Source organism: Camelus ferus, chromosome 30 (genome assembly GCF_009834535.1).
Source record: "Camelus ferus isolate YT-003-E chromosome 30, BCGSAC_Cfer_1.0, whole genome shotgun sequence".
NCBI lineage: Eukaryota > Metazoa > Chordata > Mammalia > Artiodactyla > Camelidae > Camelus > Camelus ferus.
The window spans coordinates 6640483-6657430 of record NC_045725.1 but is presented as its reverse complement, the minus strand read 5'-3'; the positions used below and the strand labels follow the sequence as shown (position 1 = coordinate 6657430).

General features: G+C 41.2%; 1 protein-coding gene across 7 annotated transcripts in view; it reads right to left on the bottom strand.

Annotated features, from left to right (window-relative positions):
• The window catches only part of RTTN (rotatin), a 116226-nt gene extending 107120 nt beyond the window's left edge, over positions 1–9106 (bottom strand). For 3 of the 7 annotated variants that reach the window (XR_004316294.1, XM_014565853.2, XM_032470743.1), the window contains exons 1-7: positions 8857–9102; positions 8357–8544; positions 7350–7527; positions 5628–5717; positions 3505–3595; positions 2071–2185; positions 976–1126 (exon numbers count right to left, since the gene is read on the bottom strand). Coding sequence is in view for 6 of the 7 variants with exons in the window: in XM_014565853.2 (XP_014421339.2) it covers positions 976–1126; positions 2071–2185; positions 3505–3595; positions 5628–5717; positions 7350–7527; positions 8357–8544; positions 8857–8902 (859 nt within the window). In the remaining variant the exon portion in view is untranslated. Of the gene's footprint in view, positions 1–975; positions 1127–2070; positions 2186–3504; positions 3698–5627; positions 5718–7349; positions 7528–8356; positions 8545–8856 lie in introns of those variants that run through there. The other 4 variants (XM_032470746.1, XM_032470744.1, XM_032470745.1 and 1 more) reach the window with 4 other exon arrangements.
• Between the last annotated feature and the right edge of the window lie 7842 nt (positions 9107–16948).

Below are 16948 nucleotides of genomic sequence, written 5' to 3'. Positions count from 1 at the left end.
TCACGTCCAGTCACATCATCCTTCCCACTCCCTTTGAGCACGTCTTATCTGAAAACCGGTTTGTTCCCTACCTGTCCCAGCCCTCTACAATAGCAGCTCCTAAGAACTGGGACCTGACCTGTTTTGTTCAGTGTTATACCCCCAGACAAGACATTGGTTTGCATACAGCAAGTGGTAAGTAAATATTTATTTAATACATGAATAAGTCTTCCCACTTACCAACTATTTTTATCAACATTATAATTCTTTTTCTGATGAAATACGGGGCACCCACAAGTCCTCAAGAATGTTAATGAGACATGAATACACGTGTCCTGAGAGCTACAATAAAGCTAACATGAAGCATAAATATTCAAGTAGCACAGAATCAGTGGCACTCGACTATGAAGCATGATGACAAATCACAGTAATTTAATACTCGACTTTCAAGGCACATTGTCTGAGTGCACAGAAACCCTAAATTGTAAAAATGCTGCTTTGACAAGGCCAGCTTAGTCCTCTATTTGACCATTAGGTGTTGCTTTTCCCCTGAAAAGTCTGGCACTGCTATCCTATAATACTCTGCCTACATCACAAGCTGCATAAAAATAGTATCCATAAAATATGAGTATCCATAAAATAGGTATTTTTCAGACCAAACAATTTACTAACACAACATATAACTTGCCAAAATGCCCAAAGTCCTACGTGAATAGTGGGACTCAGAAGCCTGGCCCTGGCTCCCAGCGACACTCTGCACACAGGGGAGAGAAACACCTTGCACTCGTCTCCTCTCAAGAAAGACAGGGTGTCATCATGAGCGCATCTATCATTCACAGTTTGTTTTCGAAGATTATAATTTGATTATGCTTAGGAATGGGGAGTTTATGTTGTGAAAATGTACATCCGGTAAGCCCTGACAGCAGGTGTGGTGGGGAGTTCACGGAAGAGTCTACAAACACTGCCAGTGACCAGTGAATAAACAAACATAAATACCCTGTTTACTAGAGAAGAAATGTGGATCTCGGTGAAAGTTAAGTCTGTTTCTTAAGCACACGCAGAGCTGCTGCAGGCAGGACACTGCCTGCAATGCCAGGCGATGTTTTCCGTCTCCTCCAAAGGCCAGTTTCAACAGAGATAAAAGGCTCTGAAATAAAGAAGAGCGATGAAAATGATCAAGAGAACAAAGCGCTCGACTTCAAAGAAGGATGTGGAGCTTAAGTGAGGTTAAATGAATAATCAAAAGAATAGTGATAAGTTGCCAAATACTTATAAGACATAAGAAACAGAACCGGGCAGAAATGACTCCGCATAATGCAAGAAGACGGGTCAAAGTAAGACAAAATTTAAACAGACTCGTCAGTGCTTCTCCTATCTGAACTCTTGTTAGTTGAATACCTATCCTGAAGAACACAGGAATTACTCCCCATTTGGGACATTAAGTTACATAGTACCTTTAAAAAAAAAAAAAGACTTTTTCATCTCTAACAGCTAAGTCATTTTGCATGTTCTGATAATTAGCAGCTTTTCCTCTGCTATCACTCACAGCTGGGACAGTAGGTTTTAACAGCTGCCACTCATCAGCACCCGTCTCAGCCCTGTGGCTGTGGAACACGGGGGCCGAGCCTTACCAGACGCTGGGGACACGCCACAACCCCAGCCCGGGGGCCCGGTCTCCCTACTCCACACACGTGCAATGAACCGCACTGCAGGGAATCCATCTGCACTGCTCACCTCTACCACATTCCCGCAGCGCCTGGCACCGAGCCTTAACACCCAGAAACTCAGAGTGATGCTACTCTTACTATTAAGAAGGGTCACTGCTGCCCAACCTCGGTTTCCTAAGTCTGTTCTCCCCTCTAAGTGATCCATAAACAGCCAAACTGGACTTCATATGTCAAGTGAGATGACCTCCTACCAGAAGAACCACCATCCAAATGAGTTAGAGAACAAGTGGTCTGAATAGCCGGAGTTCATCATTTCAACATGGCAGTACCAGTTTCCTCCCCGTGGACTCCTACTTGGCAAAATGTGTTTCATTGCAAAAAATTCTCTATTTCAAAATCTAAAACCATTACAGAGGAAACTCACCTGAACAATTTTTGGCCTCTGAAGGAAAATCTCCGCAGGAAAATCTTGCATGATAACATCTTTCAATAGCTCACAGGTGTTCCAGATTAAAGTGTGGTTACTACTTCTTAAAGAGCTACAACATATATAAAATACAGCATTATACCTATATCAGATTCTAAGTGACCTAGTGGCATAATGACTCTATTCACCAGCCTTCAGGTCTCAGCTGAGACATCACTTCCCCTGGGAAGCCTTCCCAGATCTCTCCCCTAATCAATGAACGGCCCCAGACTGGGCGTTGCTCACGCGCCCATAATCTGTGCTTTGGTAATGGTCTGTTGACTTAGCAGCCCCACCAGACCCTCCTCAAGAGCAGGGGCTACGCAGCACCCGCCACACCACCGCGTGCCCAGAGATGATTGCGATGCCCGGAAATGAGATCAGCGGAATGTGCTGAATGAATCAGGAGATAAGACAGAGGAAATGACAGTAAGTACAGAACTCAGTTCTAAGAATTAGATTCCTCACTGCCCCTCCCTACTTGATGTGAACCAAGCGGGTACTCCTCTCTTGTCCCACAGAGAGGACACCCCTCAACTTCTCCCTGGACACTTGCCGTCCTGGGGATGAGGCAGTTGTTCACCTCTCACCCCAAGAAGCCAAACCCCATCTCCCAAGCCAGCTCCAGTCCACCCCTCCCCATCCGTAGGCGTGCACCAGAGACCATCGCTCTCCCTCAGCCACCGACTCAGAGCTGACACACAAAACCACTCCCGCCCCTCCCCCGCGCCTGCCACGTCCCAGGAGAACATACTGATGTTGCCTCAGAAGCGCCATCAGCAGAAGTCATTCATGCACACACGCTTGTATCTGGCCTAACTTTGTAAGTTGGTCTTTATTTTTCAGATCCTCACCAAAAAAAGGCAGCCAACTCATTTGTTGTGACACTCACTGAAACTGAGTTTCAGCAAAAAGTGAAAGTAGACATTAAAACACCCTCCAAACTTCTAAATATCAGCTATCTACGTTTGGGGGTAACAACCAAATAAAATACATAAGATCAGATCAGATCAGTGGTCCTCAGCCATCTCCTAACAGAACCTATGTTTCAAAATATACTGCCTACTAAAAAGGCTGCACTTATGCTTAATTTTTCCATTTTTATTCACTAAATGCATAATCAACTGGCCAGCAAGTCTATTCTGGTCAATAAGAGATGACTCATGTCACTAAGGAGTGCACAGGGTTCCAAGCACAAAAAAGGAACTGTGGTGTGAAGCCTGGTTAAAGGCAAACAGGAACTTCCTGGCTTGCTTCTGACATACTGAAGATCATTCACATATTCCCTTTAATCACAGCAATCTAGTAACTCTTCTTCCTGGAGAAAACGTATAGTAATAATACAGTATAAACACCACATGCCAAAGCACCTGAGACACACCGGCACTGTACCTTTCATTAGAGGAGAGAACATGCCTGTCGGCTGTGGTCAAGGAGAGCCAAGGGAAGGAGGAGAACTTCAAACACTTCACAGTCCGGTGTGCTGTTAAGGGAAGAGCAACAGCTGAGGCATCGAAGCAGATAACGTTGACAGGTTCGCAATGTTAAGAGCAAGTCCCCAGATAAAATTCCAGCTTACAGAACCCTAAAATATACCAAAAAGATCAGCTACAAATTTATTCCCTCACAGAATAAATAACAGGTCTCTCTTTTCATAATTTAAACAGGACTCACATCTTATCAGAAGGGCGTTAAACACAAACCAATAGTTGAATGACATTTAGATTATCAATTAAATTTGTTTTACGCTGTGGCTGACCAGGACATAGAGCTTAAACTTGAAAGGAACTGGCATTTGATCTTTAATTGTAAAAATGTAAAATGATATAAATGTAATCATATACTATATTTAATTAGTCATGTTCAAATATCCTAAACAGTGTTAGAGGTTTAAACTTCTTTGAAGATGACTTGACGACCATAAGGGTAAAGATCAAGTATCAGTGCTCAAACAAGATTAAAGAAATCTGAGAAACCAAAGCAGTTTTAAACTGCCTTACTTCAAATTATTTTTAAACAGATCTCATAGTGTACAAGTTAAAGTGGTAACACTGAGAAACAGGACCTACATAAGCCCTTCCAAATGGCAAAGTCCTCCTGCCAAACGCTTCGAAAAGAGCATGGAATCATTAAACTCAGATAACAGTATTATTAAATTCCCAAACACAGCACAGTTGCTTCTTTCCAAAGTGCTAACATAAAAGCAGGGTGTACTTTCTAAGGGAAAAGCAAGAGGTGAGTGGAGGGAAGGACAGGCTTACACTGTACACACAAAGATGTGTCCAAAATAAGCCACACCATCCATCCAGACTGCAACTCACACAAAAATGCGTTACCATCTCAATCTTTCTGAGTCTTTTCAACAGCCTCATTCAATTACCCACCATTCCCAGCCCCGGAGATACTCCCTTCAGATGTCTCCCATTAGCACTCAAGCCTCTCAGTCGTAAACACAAGGAACTACTGTCTCAACACCGAGGACCCCTATACACCTAGTAAAACTTTTCCAGAAAGGAAAGTAAAGTATTTTAACAGCTGCACAAGTTTTCTGTTCTTTCTTATGCTGTACTCAACTTGAGAATTTCTACGAAGTCTTTTTAATAACAGAGGGCTTCCAAACCGAGTTACATTGAATACTTGACACCTGCAGATATACCCTTGGGACCAACCTTTTCATTTCAACTACGCAGGCAATACAACGGGAAGTGCACGCTTACTTTCCTGCGCCCTGTGCCGCCTAGTACAAAGGTGTTATCCATTCGAAGCCCCAGTGTCCTCATCAGTTAAAGGGGGATACCGGTAATAAACCAGTCTCCCTGGGACTCCACGAGGATTCATTCATCCTTTCAGAAAAGACACACTGAGTGCCCAGTGGCCCTGTTCTGCACAGCCACACTGGACAAAGCAGTGTTTGCAGCTGTCGTTAAGTTTACAAAGAGATGGACAAACACAAAGCAAATTAATACAGAATTTAATAAATACATATGGGAAGAAAACCAAATATAGAGAGTGATCACCAGCTAGAGTCCTCAGGAAGGTCTCTTTGAGGAGGTGGCACGTGAGCAGAGACCAGCCACAGCCAGACACAAAAAGACCTAGGTGAGATTCCAGAGAGAGGCTCTAAATCAGAACTCTACTCAAGTGAGTACTGGGATAAAGATAACTGAATAAACAAAGATGATCCTGAGTCTGGCTTGAGAAACGGGGTGGACAGCACCACTCAGTGAGCAGGACAGTAAACGTGGTGACAGGCACGGTGCCCAGCACAGGCCTGACAAGGACTTCAACATGCGGCAAGCGCCACCTGCGCCGCTCCCACCCATCTAGACAGCTGCTCCAACGCGGTGAGAAGGCCATCAAGTTCTACCGCTCAGACTCCATGTCCTAAACTAAGCTGAGGAGACATTCAGTTTGGTGCTGGAACACTCACGTCTGACCACAGTATGTCTTCACAACTATAAGGAAAAGTACATTAATTTCCAATTTACCAGATCAGCTTCCCTACAAATACACACCCATGGGTCGTGGAGGGTCCTCCATCCGCTGGAAATTACTTTTGTCCTGAGGAAAATACCCCGTTGAGGTTTCAGGTTGTTGTGGCAATTCTGAAAAGAAAATATATATGACTGTGTTATTGACACACTATTTGCTGAAAGTGAAACTTGCTCTTTTCAAATAGATGGTTTCTCTAAGTGTTAGAATCATTTTAAACAATAGAAAAATAACCCAGTTTTGTTTCTCTGAATAGTGTGTCTTCCTAAAGAGGATAAAAAATATGAATACTGAGTCAATTTCGAATTTAGTTTTTCTTCCCCCCTCTCCTTTACGGTTAAGTAGTTACAATTATTTGCTAGCATGAAAACATCCACAATGTAAATAATGTTACAAGCTATTTATTCAAGGACTGCTCATCTCTGCTTTTGAGTCCATTTCTCTTCCCTCTTTTACTCAATATAGTTCCTGATCACTTCAATTTTCATTAATGTTTTTTAAGAAAAAGTTGTCAAAAGCAAGAGTCAAGCATTATCTTTCAGTACCTCTGGCGACTCCCCATCACAGACATTTCCTGCAGTTCAGATGTAATGAAATAGAGAAGCAAGGAAAGGCCAAAACTGCATCTCGTAATTTTCTGTTTGAAGTTTTCATGCCAGTAGTTCCTGATACTAATTCAGAGAACTAAAAATTAACCCTAGACCAGACCTCTAACCTCACCCGCAAGGAACTAGGTTGAAAATTCATGACTTTAGATTCTACTTTATTTGCTATGGCTTAGACAGAAACTGTAAAATACGGTGTTAAAAATCACTGTCACACGGGAACTCGACACATGGTAGCTGCCACTGCTGCTCTAGTTAACAGCAGGACCGACGGTGGCGGTCGTGCCCATGGCCGTGAAGCACTGGTATACAGAAACAACAAGGTCTAACCGGGAGCAAAAACACGTCTTTTTATACTTTTATCACTCACTTATAAATTTCATGAGCAATTTTTTTTCTTCAAATCAATTCAAATGCTTTCCATGAGCAGGGCACTAGACTGGCTATCAAACAAGAACAAGTAACAGCAGCAAACAAGGCTTCTGTGCTTAATAGATGCCAGGCCCTGCGCTGAGCACCGTCCAGACATCATCTCATTAATCCTCACAAAACTTCTATAAGATGTTCTTGCTTATTGTCCCAGTTTTTGAGAGAGAAAACTAAAGCCTGTCAGGATTAAGCCCCTGGGCCAAGGTAACGCAACTAGTGGAAGAACTGGGGCTTAAACCTATGTCTTTTTGACTCTGACGTCAGCCAGTATACCACGTGCAGCCCTTTTTGATTGGAACCCGTAACAAAACCATGAGCCAGCGCAGCATCATCACACCCCTGTATGAGGAACCCAGCCCAAAAAGGCAAGTATCAAACATTCAGAACACAGTCGGGCACAAAATAATGAGTGCTCGATGAAAATTTGTTATTATTTTAAAAACTAATCTGTCAAACTAGTCTCACAAAAAAGAAAATCACTTGCATCTTTTATGCCCCTTGACCAAAAACAGCCAGGATACACATGTACCCTCTCTAAAACACGAGAGGAAGGGAATTAAGGTCAAATTCATGTACATTAACGCAGGAAAAATAGGTTGCAGGGGAGTGTTCTTTTTTTTTTTTTAATCTAAGGACCATTAACCATTAGGACCAGTATATTTATATTTTAACAGATTGATTGATTTCATCAGGTTGATTTCAAAGAGTTACCAGTTTGACTGGTTTGGTAAGATGCAGAATATAGTTCAGGAACTTCCGAGGGAAGAATAAAAAGTCCATCTAGAATGCCATCAATTTCAGCCTGTAGATTCGGCTCCACATTAGAACGAAGCTTAGATAAGAATTCGACTGCACCAAGATCGACCAAATGCTGGACTGCTGGGGGATACTGAAATAAGAAGAGAGGCATCTTGAGAATAATGATGAATATTAAAATCCCTAGACTTTATTTTACAGCAATCAAAACATGAAATTATTTTTGGAGTACCAGATGTTCCTTTTTTAAAACATAAATCTTGCAATGATGTACATAAGACATAGATTTATGGAGACACACATAAAACATTTAATAACACTTACGAGAGAAAAGCCGAGACAATGAACACTAGAAGCGCACACTATCAATTCCTACTTTTCTTTATTAAATTGATTACTTCTCTCCACTGGCACTCACTCTGTCCTCTCCTACCTCCAACCAGTCGACAGATGCCAAAGTATTAAGTATGCCCTGCGACTGCGAAGTGATTTAGTTTGGAAAAGTTAAACTAGCACTTTGGTATCTGACCCTGACAACCAACTACTCTCAGGACAGACTGAGAAACAAATCTGAAAAACAGACACGAGAAAAACAATTTAACATATTTGTACTCTTTATTATATTTGTAACATTATCTTTAAATGTGTCTTTTTATACAAACACATCTAATTTTTAACAGAACATAAGGGAAAACAGAATGACAAACATTAACCTCTAAAGAGGATTCCAAAATTCAGAACATAACCTGAAGTCAGAAGTTTTGTTACTTCAGAGCACAGTAGAGACAATGCTGAGATTCAACATCACAAATCAAAGGAGGATGCGCATTATATACCCAGATGAATTAAAACTGAACATCTCCAGTTGTTTTTTTAATCTTAAAAATTTAAATTTTCAACAAATGTTACAATTAAATGACTACGAAACACCGCCCGTTTACTTTATTTTAAAATGATCCTACCTTAACCAATCTGTTCAACAGGCTCAGAACCTCTTCTTTCATTGGAACAGACGGGAAATTGAACCATTCCAGCAAATGGAGAAAAAGTAGCCTCTCCTGAACTAGATCAGCACAGCAGATTAAGTTGTGCTCAATCTTGCAGAGAATATTCTTGAGAGCGCGTTCCCTGATCTCGGCCAGCTGATGACCTGTCAGAGAAGTACAGCACAGAGCTCTTTCCCGACTGCAGTGGGACCCCACAGGGAATTTACCCTATAACTTCGTTATTTACGCTGGGGGCGAGCGCGGGGTGAAAAAGGAAAAAAGGAAATAAAGCAGCAAGCGGCCGGCGCACTGAGGCCGCCAACGGCGGAGTTCACGCCGAGTCCGAGGTGGGTCCCCGGGAGCTGCCCTGCCGAAGCCCGCACGAGAAAGGGAGCCGTCGCAAGGTGGCCCGGCCATTCTCAGCAAGTGGCCACGACAGAGGGGCGCCCCGGGCGAGGGGCAGCTCAGACCGTTACCGAGTTTCCTGATGAGCCCCGCCAAGACCATCCCGTCCGGCTCCATCAGTCGCCGCCGGAGAATTAAACTGCCGCGCCACAGCGTCCGGCCACAGTTACTGTCCCCCGAGAAACCCGGCCGGTCGGAAGGCGAGTTCCGCAACGCTTGAGCGAAGGACCCAATGAGTGAGAGGCGTTCCGCGAGCTGCTTCTGGCCCCGGAACCACCAGAGAAGCTTACAGTCTCTCTGTAATTACTACTACGCAGCTCCTAGGCAGCAGTCTCCTTCGTAGGAACTGGGAAGAATGCGGAGGCAAGCAGGGCTAGAACCCGCTCTGGCCGCCGTGCACGCCGGGAGTTGTAGTCTTCGCCCTCTCGTGCTCCCCTCCCGGAATTCCGGCCCCGCCACCGCGGCCGCCCGCCTGGGGTTCCGGCGTTCAAGCGCGGGCGGCGGCGCGGGCTGCAGAGGCGGCGCGGAAGCCTCGCCTGGTCCTGCATCCTCCCCGTTCGAGGGGTTCGTTTCTGACTCTACTAGTCTGAATTCTCAGCTCCCGAAACTTCACAACTTAGAATGCAGGGTTTTGTTAGGATTACCCTCTCCGCTCCACCCCTACCATTTCTAAATGATTTACCTTTAATCGTGAAAAGTACCTGCAAAGTCAAGCAACGGCCTTGGATACCTAAATTCAGAGTAAACAAGCCGCAAAAAGAATGGGGGAGTCGGAGGGGTGGGCAAGGGATACGTGAACAGAAGAGGAAAGGGGGGCTGTAGAAAGAAAAAGGTATGGGAAGGGGCTTGAATTTGTATTTGAATGCCACTTAAGTTGACTTTTGCACTGTGATCGATCTGAAGTAATAGGGGGGAAAAAAAACCAAAACCTAAGCAATGGTAAAAGCAACGACAGCAAAACTAGATTTGTAAAATGATTTGCATTTTAGAGAACGTTTTATCTCACTGATCTTTTCAATTTTCCTGGGAAAGGAATGTCAAGGGAGCAATTCCCATTCCTATTTCGCAAAAAGAAAAGGTGGGGAGGGGGGACTTAAAATCTGAGAAGTACCTGGCCCACGGCCACATCAAACGACCCGACCTTCTGTTTCTTTGTCCCATTCTTAGGACCTTGCAGCCTCTACATGTGTGTAGGTAAAAGACAGAATGGTGACATTTGAACTGGACCTTGAAGGATAAATAGTTTGCCTGGCAAAGAAATGGAGTAAAGGAATTTCTACCAACGAAAACAGTATATGCAAAGGCAGGAATTCAGAGTCTGTCAAAGTCAAGGAAAACGTGAAAGTCTAGGTGGCCAAATTACCTCTGGGAGGAAGAGAAAGAAGGGGAAGGCGCAGCCAACATGCTGGTTAATCTCCATTTAGCCCTCAGGTGGCTCCTCCCCACTGTGCCAGCCTCTGTGTGTAACTGACTCGTACAGATGAAAAGGCTGCACCACCCAGGCTCCCTGGCCCTCCAGCATCCAGTTGGCTATGGCCAATGGGAGACACCAGCAGGAAATGAGAAAAGGGGAGGAAAGAGAGTACGGATATTTAACCAAGACTTCACTAGCCCATACCTAAACCTCCCTGGCGAAGACTGTAATGGTGGCTGTATTCCTCAACCCTAGGGCAAGAGCTCCTGATGGATGGTGTGCCAAATGGACCAAAAAATGGAAACCATGGAGGCACTAACACCAGCTGAGAAGTATCTGTAGTTACCCAGGCATGAAGGTTTTAGTTGTGGATTTGAAGTGTCAAGGTCAAAATACACAAAGCAATACAGAGGAATAAGAGAAATAATTTTTCAGTGATATTTCTAAGATGAACAGTCTTAGATGATAAGAAACAGGCTGTCAGTGGGTAAGGCGTGTTGATACTGTGGGAGAAAAATAATTTAAACCAGCATTTTGTAAGTAAAAATGGGGGGGTGTCAAATTATGAAATTGTATTGTTTATGTTCCTTTGTTTTCCAGCTCTTATTGTTACTGTTGAGCATATATTGCTGTTATAATTAGACAAAAATCATTAAGTCCTGCTTATTACATGCAAAGAAATTATCATTTTCTTATTGGACTGAATACTGATTTGCCAATTTTTCCTCAAAGAATCAACCTTCAATTTACTAAATCTACTGTTAAAAAAAAACACATATTCTAATTTATTAACTGTACTTCTATTTAATATCAGTTACTTTCTCCTTCCTTTAGGTTTGTTCCTTTCCTAACTTCTTGAGCTAAAGGTTTTGTTGCTTTGTTTTTATTTCTTTTTTAGTTATAGTGTATTTTAAGTCCATGAATCTGCATCTAAGAAAAGCTTTAATCACATATCATAAATTCAGATTTATAATATTCTAGCCATTATTATTCTCAACCATCCTGAAACTACTATTTTGGTATTTCCTGTTTCACCCAAGGTCTATTTAGAAGGTTTTTAATTGCTGCTTTATTGCATATACTTTAGTTATTAATTTCTACTTCTTTACATTCCAGTCAACAACTGGGGCTTTTGCAATTTTGCACTTCAAGAACAAATATTTTAAGTGGTGCCTGAGTACTTGAAAAAATGAGCAATAGATACCTGTGTGGGTATAGGGAAAACTGTATGTGTACTATCTTTATTTTCTATGTGTATTATCTTTTATTTTCCATGTGTACTTAAAATAATTTTTGTTGTATTTCTTTAAATGAAAACAGAATAAAACCATTAAATTCTACATGATGGTAAATGATAGCCATTCAACTGGCGATACATATATGGATCAGGAAAAGGGTGAAAGATAGAGATCTTATATGTTGAGATCTGCTTATCAGCACAAGTCACGCAACATTGTGGAGAACTGCAGGTGGACTCAGTCGCAGGTCAGATTCTACTAGTTACTCCTGAGATCCACTTAATTCTCAATTATTCTTCAACCTCACAGTCAGACCCAGAAGTCACCATCACTGCCTCCGTCTGCCACTTAAGACCATTCAGGTTAGATGAAGATGTTTACATCCAAGTTCACAGAAAATATTCTCTCGCCCTCCTAAGAACTCATGTTACTAGCGGTGGTGATTTATTCTAGGAGGAAAAGAAATGCTTTATTTTTTTTTTCTTGAAAAGATGTGCAGTTTTGCTCCTCCTCACAATTTGGACATGAATTAATACTTAGGGTCCTGCACAGTAGGTCTGTCAGCTGTGATCCTATGCCTTTCAAACCCCGTATTCCTGTTACTTGACTCCTTTAAAATATCTGGCTCATGGCCAGAAAAGCCAAACACAGTATCACACAGAGCACAGACAGGCACAGATTCAAAACCAGCTTTGCAACCTGACTTGCATAATGGTGGGTAAGCTTACGGTTGCAACTGACAAAACTCTAATTCAAACAAGTAAGCCAAAAAGGACTTATTTATTATCTCACTCTAGAAAAGGGTCTGGCCTCAAGAGACTCAAAAAATATCACTGTTCTTTTTTTCAATCTCTTATCTTTGCTTCTTTTAGTGTGTTTGTCTCATTCTCTTCTACTGCAGGCAAAATTCCCCAAAAATGTAGGGAAAGAGAGGATTGTGATCCAGACTTCCATTTTCCATTTTCCATGTAATGACCCGAGGAGAAAAAGAAAGCTTCTCTCTCAACATCTGGATATGAAGTACATGTTAAGAACCCCATCAGAATCATATTATTACCTGAGATTACCTGGTCCTACCTTACTGGTTCGCACTGTCCGAGCAGTAGGACAGGATATTAAAACTAGGTATTATAACAGGATACTATGCTAGAGTCACAGGGGGTGGGCAGAAGACTTCCACTAAGGAAAAGGGTGCTGTTAACCGAAACTGGGGAGCGGCGGGGGAGGATCTGAGGTGGGGGGAAAAGACCCTGATGCCTCTATAACCTTTAAGCCTCAGCTTCTACAAGTAGAAGCTGAGATTAATAAGAGTACCTACTGGATAGGACCGTCTGAGACCAAAGGAGATAACTTAGAGAAAGCGCTTATCCCAGAACCTCCGTAGTAGGTAGTTGCTACTAACAATACACCTGTCAGCAGCCGTCAAAGTGGAGGGAGCCTCTTTGCTGTGGACTGAAGGTCTGTCCCACTCCCCCCCCCAAAAAAAATCATGTTAAAAATCTAATCTCCATTGTGATTGTATCAGGAAGTGGGATCTTTGGGAGTGATTCGGTCATGAGGGTGGAGACGTCATGAGCAGGATTTGTGCTTTTATAAAAGAGGCTCCAGACAGTTCCCTCCCCACTTCTGCCACGTGAGGACACACACACACACACACACACACACACACACACACACACACACACACACAAAGACAGTCATCTAAGAACCAGGAAGCAGGTCCTCACCAGACACTGAATCTGTTGGCTCCTTGGTCCTGGGCTTTCCAGCCCCCAGAACTGTGAGAGATGAATTTGTTTATTAACCGCCCAGTCTATTTTGTTATAATAGTCCGAAAGGACTAAAATAGTCCTCTTTCTAGGAATCAAATGCAATGTCCGTCCACACCCCAGTGCTGCCTGCAAGTCTGGCCACAAGGCAGAAGCTCCCTTCATCACAGGGATCCTGGGCCCCAGAAACGACAGTGCCACTTAGCGAGGGAGGCTACAGTGCTTGGAGGTACGCGTAGCTTTACAGCCATCTGCACAGCCCCATCCAGGAAAAACTTCCAGCCAAAAGAAAGGAGTGTCCTGACCCTTCTTCTTCATTTTTCAGAAGGAAGAAATTGTTGGCCCAAAGGGGAAATCCTTTTACAGGCTACTTTTCCATTAATTGGGATACTAATTTATTTATGAAGACAGTGCAAGCAGGATTCCTAAACGAAAGATGCTCTAATCAATAGATGTGTGGAAGTTACTTACGGTTCCCCAGGGCAGCAAACATTCTGTGTGCCTTCCAGGAAAGTCACCTGGACCCCAGCCTGACTTATTTAAAAATAAAGTTCATGATTTATTAATAATTCTGATCTCAAAGAAGGAAAAATGGTTGAGACCCGAGGTTTCACGCCCCGTGCATGAATTTGCCTTCTTATGCCCCATAACTTTGTCCTATGAATTTGCATAATATTTAATTTTTAAGGGGACTGTCAAATTCTAATCTATCTTCCCAATACCAAAATAGAAAGTTAATAAATATTTGATGCCCTTTTAAAGTAGAAGGATGGAAACAAGATATATTCATATTCCATTTGAAATAGCAGAGCAACATAAATTTGAACTCAGCTTTTTCTGCACAAATTAATAAGTGAAAGTCTTTGTTACAGATGTGGAGATGCAGACAAGGGTGTCTCCATCACCATTTCTATTCAATATCGTACTAGACGTTTCATTTATGGCAATTGGGCAAGAAAAATAAAAGTCATTTCAGATTAGAAAGGAAAAGTAAATCTATTTCCATCTGCAGTTAACATCATTTTATATAGAGAAAATCCTAAGGAATCTGCAAAGAAACTATTAGAGAAAAAAATGCCTTAGCAAGTTTAGAGAATACAAATCAGTTCTGTATCTATACACTAGCAATAAACAATCCAAAAATTAAATTAAGAAAATCATTCCACTTACAATAACATAAAAAAGAAAAAAATCCTTAGAAATAAATTTAACACAATACATGTAAGACTTCTACACCAAAAACTACAAAATATCATTGAAGGAAATTAGCAAAGACCTAAATAAATAGACATCCTGTGTCATTGATGAGAAGATTTACTATTGTTAAGATGGTAATACTACCCAAATTGAACTACAGATTCAAAGCAATTTCTATCAAATACCCAGCTTCCTTTCTAGTGAAAATTGACAAGCTTATCCATATGGAAATTATACTAATGTGGAAGTCAAGGGGATAAGACTGACCAGAACAATCTCAAATGGAACAAAGTTGAAGGATTTATATTTCCCAATTTCAAAACTTACAGCAAAGCTGCAGTGTTCAAGAATGTTTGGTGCTGGCATAAGGACTGACATATAGGCTAGTGGAATAGAATTGAAAGTCCAAAAATAACCACTCACATTTATGGCCAACTGATTATCAACCAGTGTTTCCAGACAATTCAATGGGGAAAGAATTGTGTTTTCAACAGATGGGAACAATAGGATACCCACATGTAAGAGAGTGAATTTGGTTCCGTACCTAATACCATCTACAAAATTAACTCAAAATAGATCAAGGTGCTAAATGCAAGAGCTAAAACTATGACATTCTCAGAAGAGAACACAGGCATAAATCTTCATGAGTGTGAATTAGGCAATGATTTCTTAGACATGACAGCAAAAAAGCAAGCAAAAAAAAAGATAAATCAGGCATCATCAAAATTTAAAACTTTTGTGCTTCTAGGGACACTATTAAGAAAGTGAAAAGACAATCTGAGAGTGGGAGAAAATGTTCACAAATTATTTATCTAATAAGGATCTATTATCCAAAATACGTAAAGCATTTATACAACTCAACAATAAAAGGAAAAATAACCCAGTTTTAAAGTGGGCAAAGTGCCTGAAGAGACTGTTCTTCAAAGAAGATGTATAAAGGCTCAACAAACACATAAAAAGATCCTCTATCTTTTTCTTGTGGACTGAATAGAGTTCTTTGTATATTCTAGATATTGGCCCATGTTCTCGTCCTGTACATCAAAAATATCTTTTTATCGTCTCATACGTCACTCATTTAACTTTTTCTATGGTGTCCTTCATTCAACAAAAATCCTTACTTAATTTTTATATAGTCATATCTCTCTCATTTTTAGTCCTATGGATTGTACTTTGTGGGGTCTTATTTAAAACACCTCCTCCACCCCAAGTTTCACAGACATTTCCTTACCTTCTTTTGTTGGGTTTATGATTTAACCGGTTCTGTTCAGGCTTCCCGTTCAGAGGTGTGGAGTGGATCTCTGTTGGTTAGGATATTGGCTCAGCTGCCCTAACAGAGGCCAAACTATCTGTGGCTTATGACAGAAATTTACTTCCCTTTCACAACAGTCCAGAGATCAGCAGGCAGTACAGATGTGCAGGACCTGAACGAGTGCCTTCCATTCCAGAGGCCAAGTAGCTGTTCTAGTACATGTTTTATTTTCTCTCAAAGGACCTGGAATGTCTTTATTCTCATCTGCTTTCTGATAAATGTATCCCAAGGCATAAACTTACATTATATTTTGCTTTTGATTTGTCCCTAGATTTTTTGCATGTAATGATTTGAGTGTCATTTATCTCTGAGTGTTTTTATAATTTTCCAAGGGATTTCTATTAACAGTTGGTATAGTTAGCTGTTTTTCCTGTTTTTCATTACATGGCCTGGCATGTAACAATCTTCTGTGAAATCTTTGCCTTTTGGTTTCAATGTTGCATTGAGGTGTAATTTTTTGAAGATGTTTATTTAATAATTAGTGGTCCAAATTTTAATTAAAATTTAACCCTGTGAAATGGTACGAATGGAAATAATTAAGCTAACCCAACAGTCATATGCATAGAATCTCCAAAGTCTGTCTACATTAGTAGGTGGGTAGGTGACGAGACTTATTTTATAACTGACAGTAGACAAGTTCCTTTGGATGCTTATTTTTTAGACTCATTTCAATTTCAGGAACTTAAATGCAATAATAATAATAAGTAAGAGAAAACTAGGCAATTATTCCTTTTTTTACACTCAACTCTACCACAAAATTAAATGATGTAGGTATTTAGCATTATCCACTAGGCAAATATCTAAGAGAAAAGGAAAGGGGAGAAAAGCATAGAAAATTGTAAAAGTATGAGTTAAAAAGAGAGAAAGAACTTGAACAGACATTTATCCAAAGAAATACAAATGGCAAATAAGCATATTGAAAAGATGCTCACCATGACTAATCATTAGGGAAATTCAAATCAAAATCACAGTGAGATATCTCCGTACACCTAGTAGGATGGTTACCAAAAAATCAAAAACAAAAACAAACAAAAAATCATAAGTATCATAAGATGTGGAGAAGTTGGAATGCTTGTGCACTGATGGTGGGAACGTACAATGGTGCTACTGCTACAGAAAAGAGTATGGGAGTTCCTCAAAAAATTAAACATTGAATTACCATTCTACTTCTGAGTACATACCCCAAATAACTGAAAGCAGAGGCTCAAACAGATATTTGTACACATCTGTTCACAG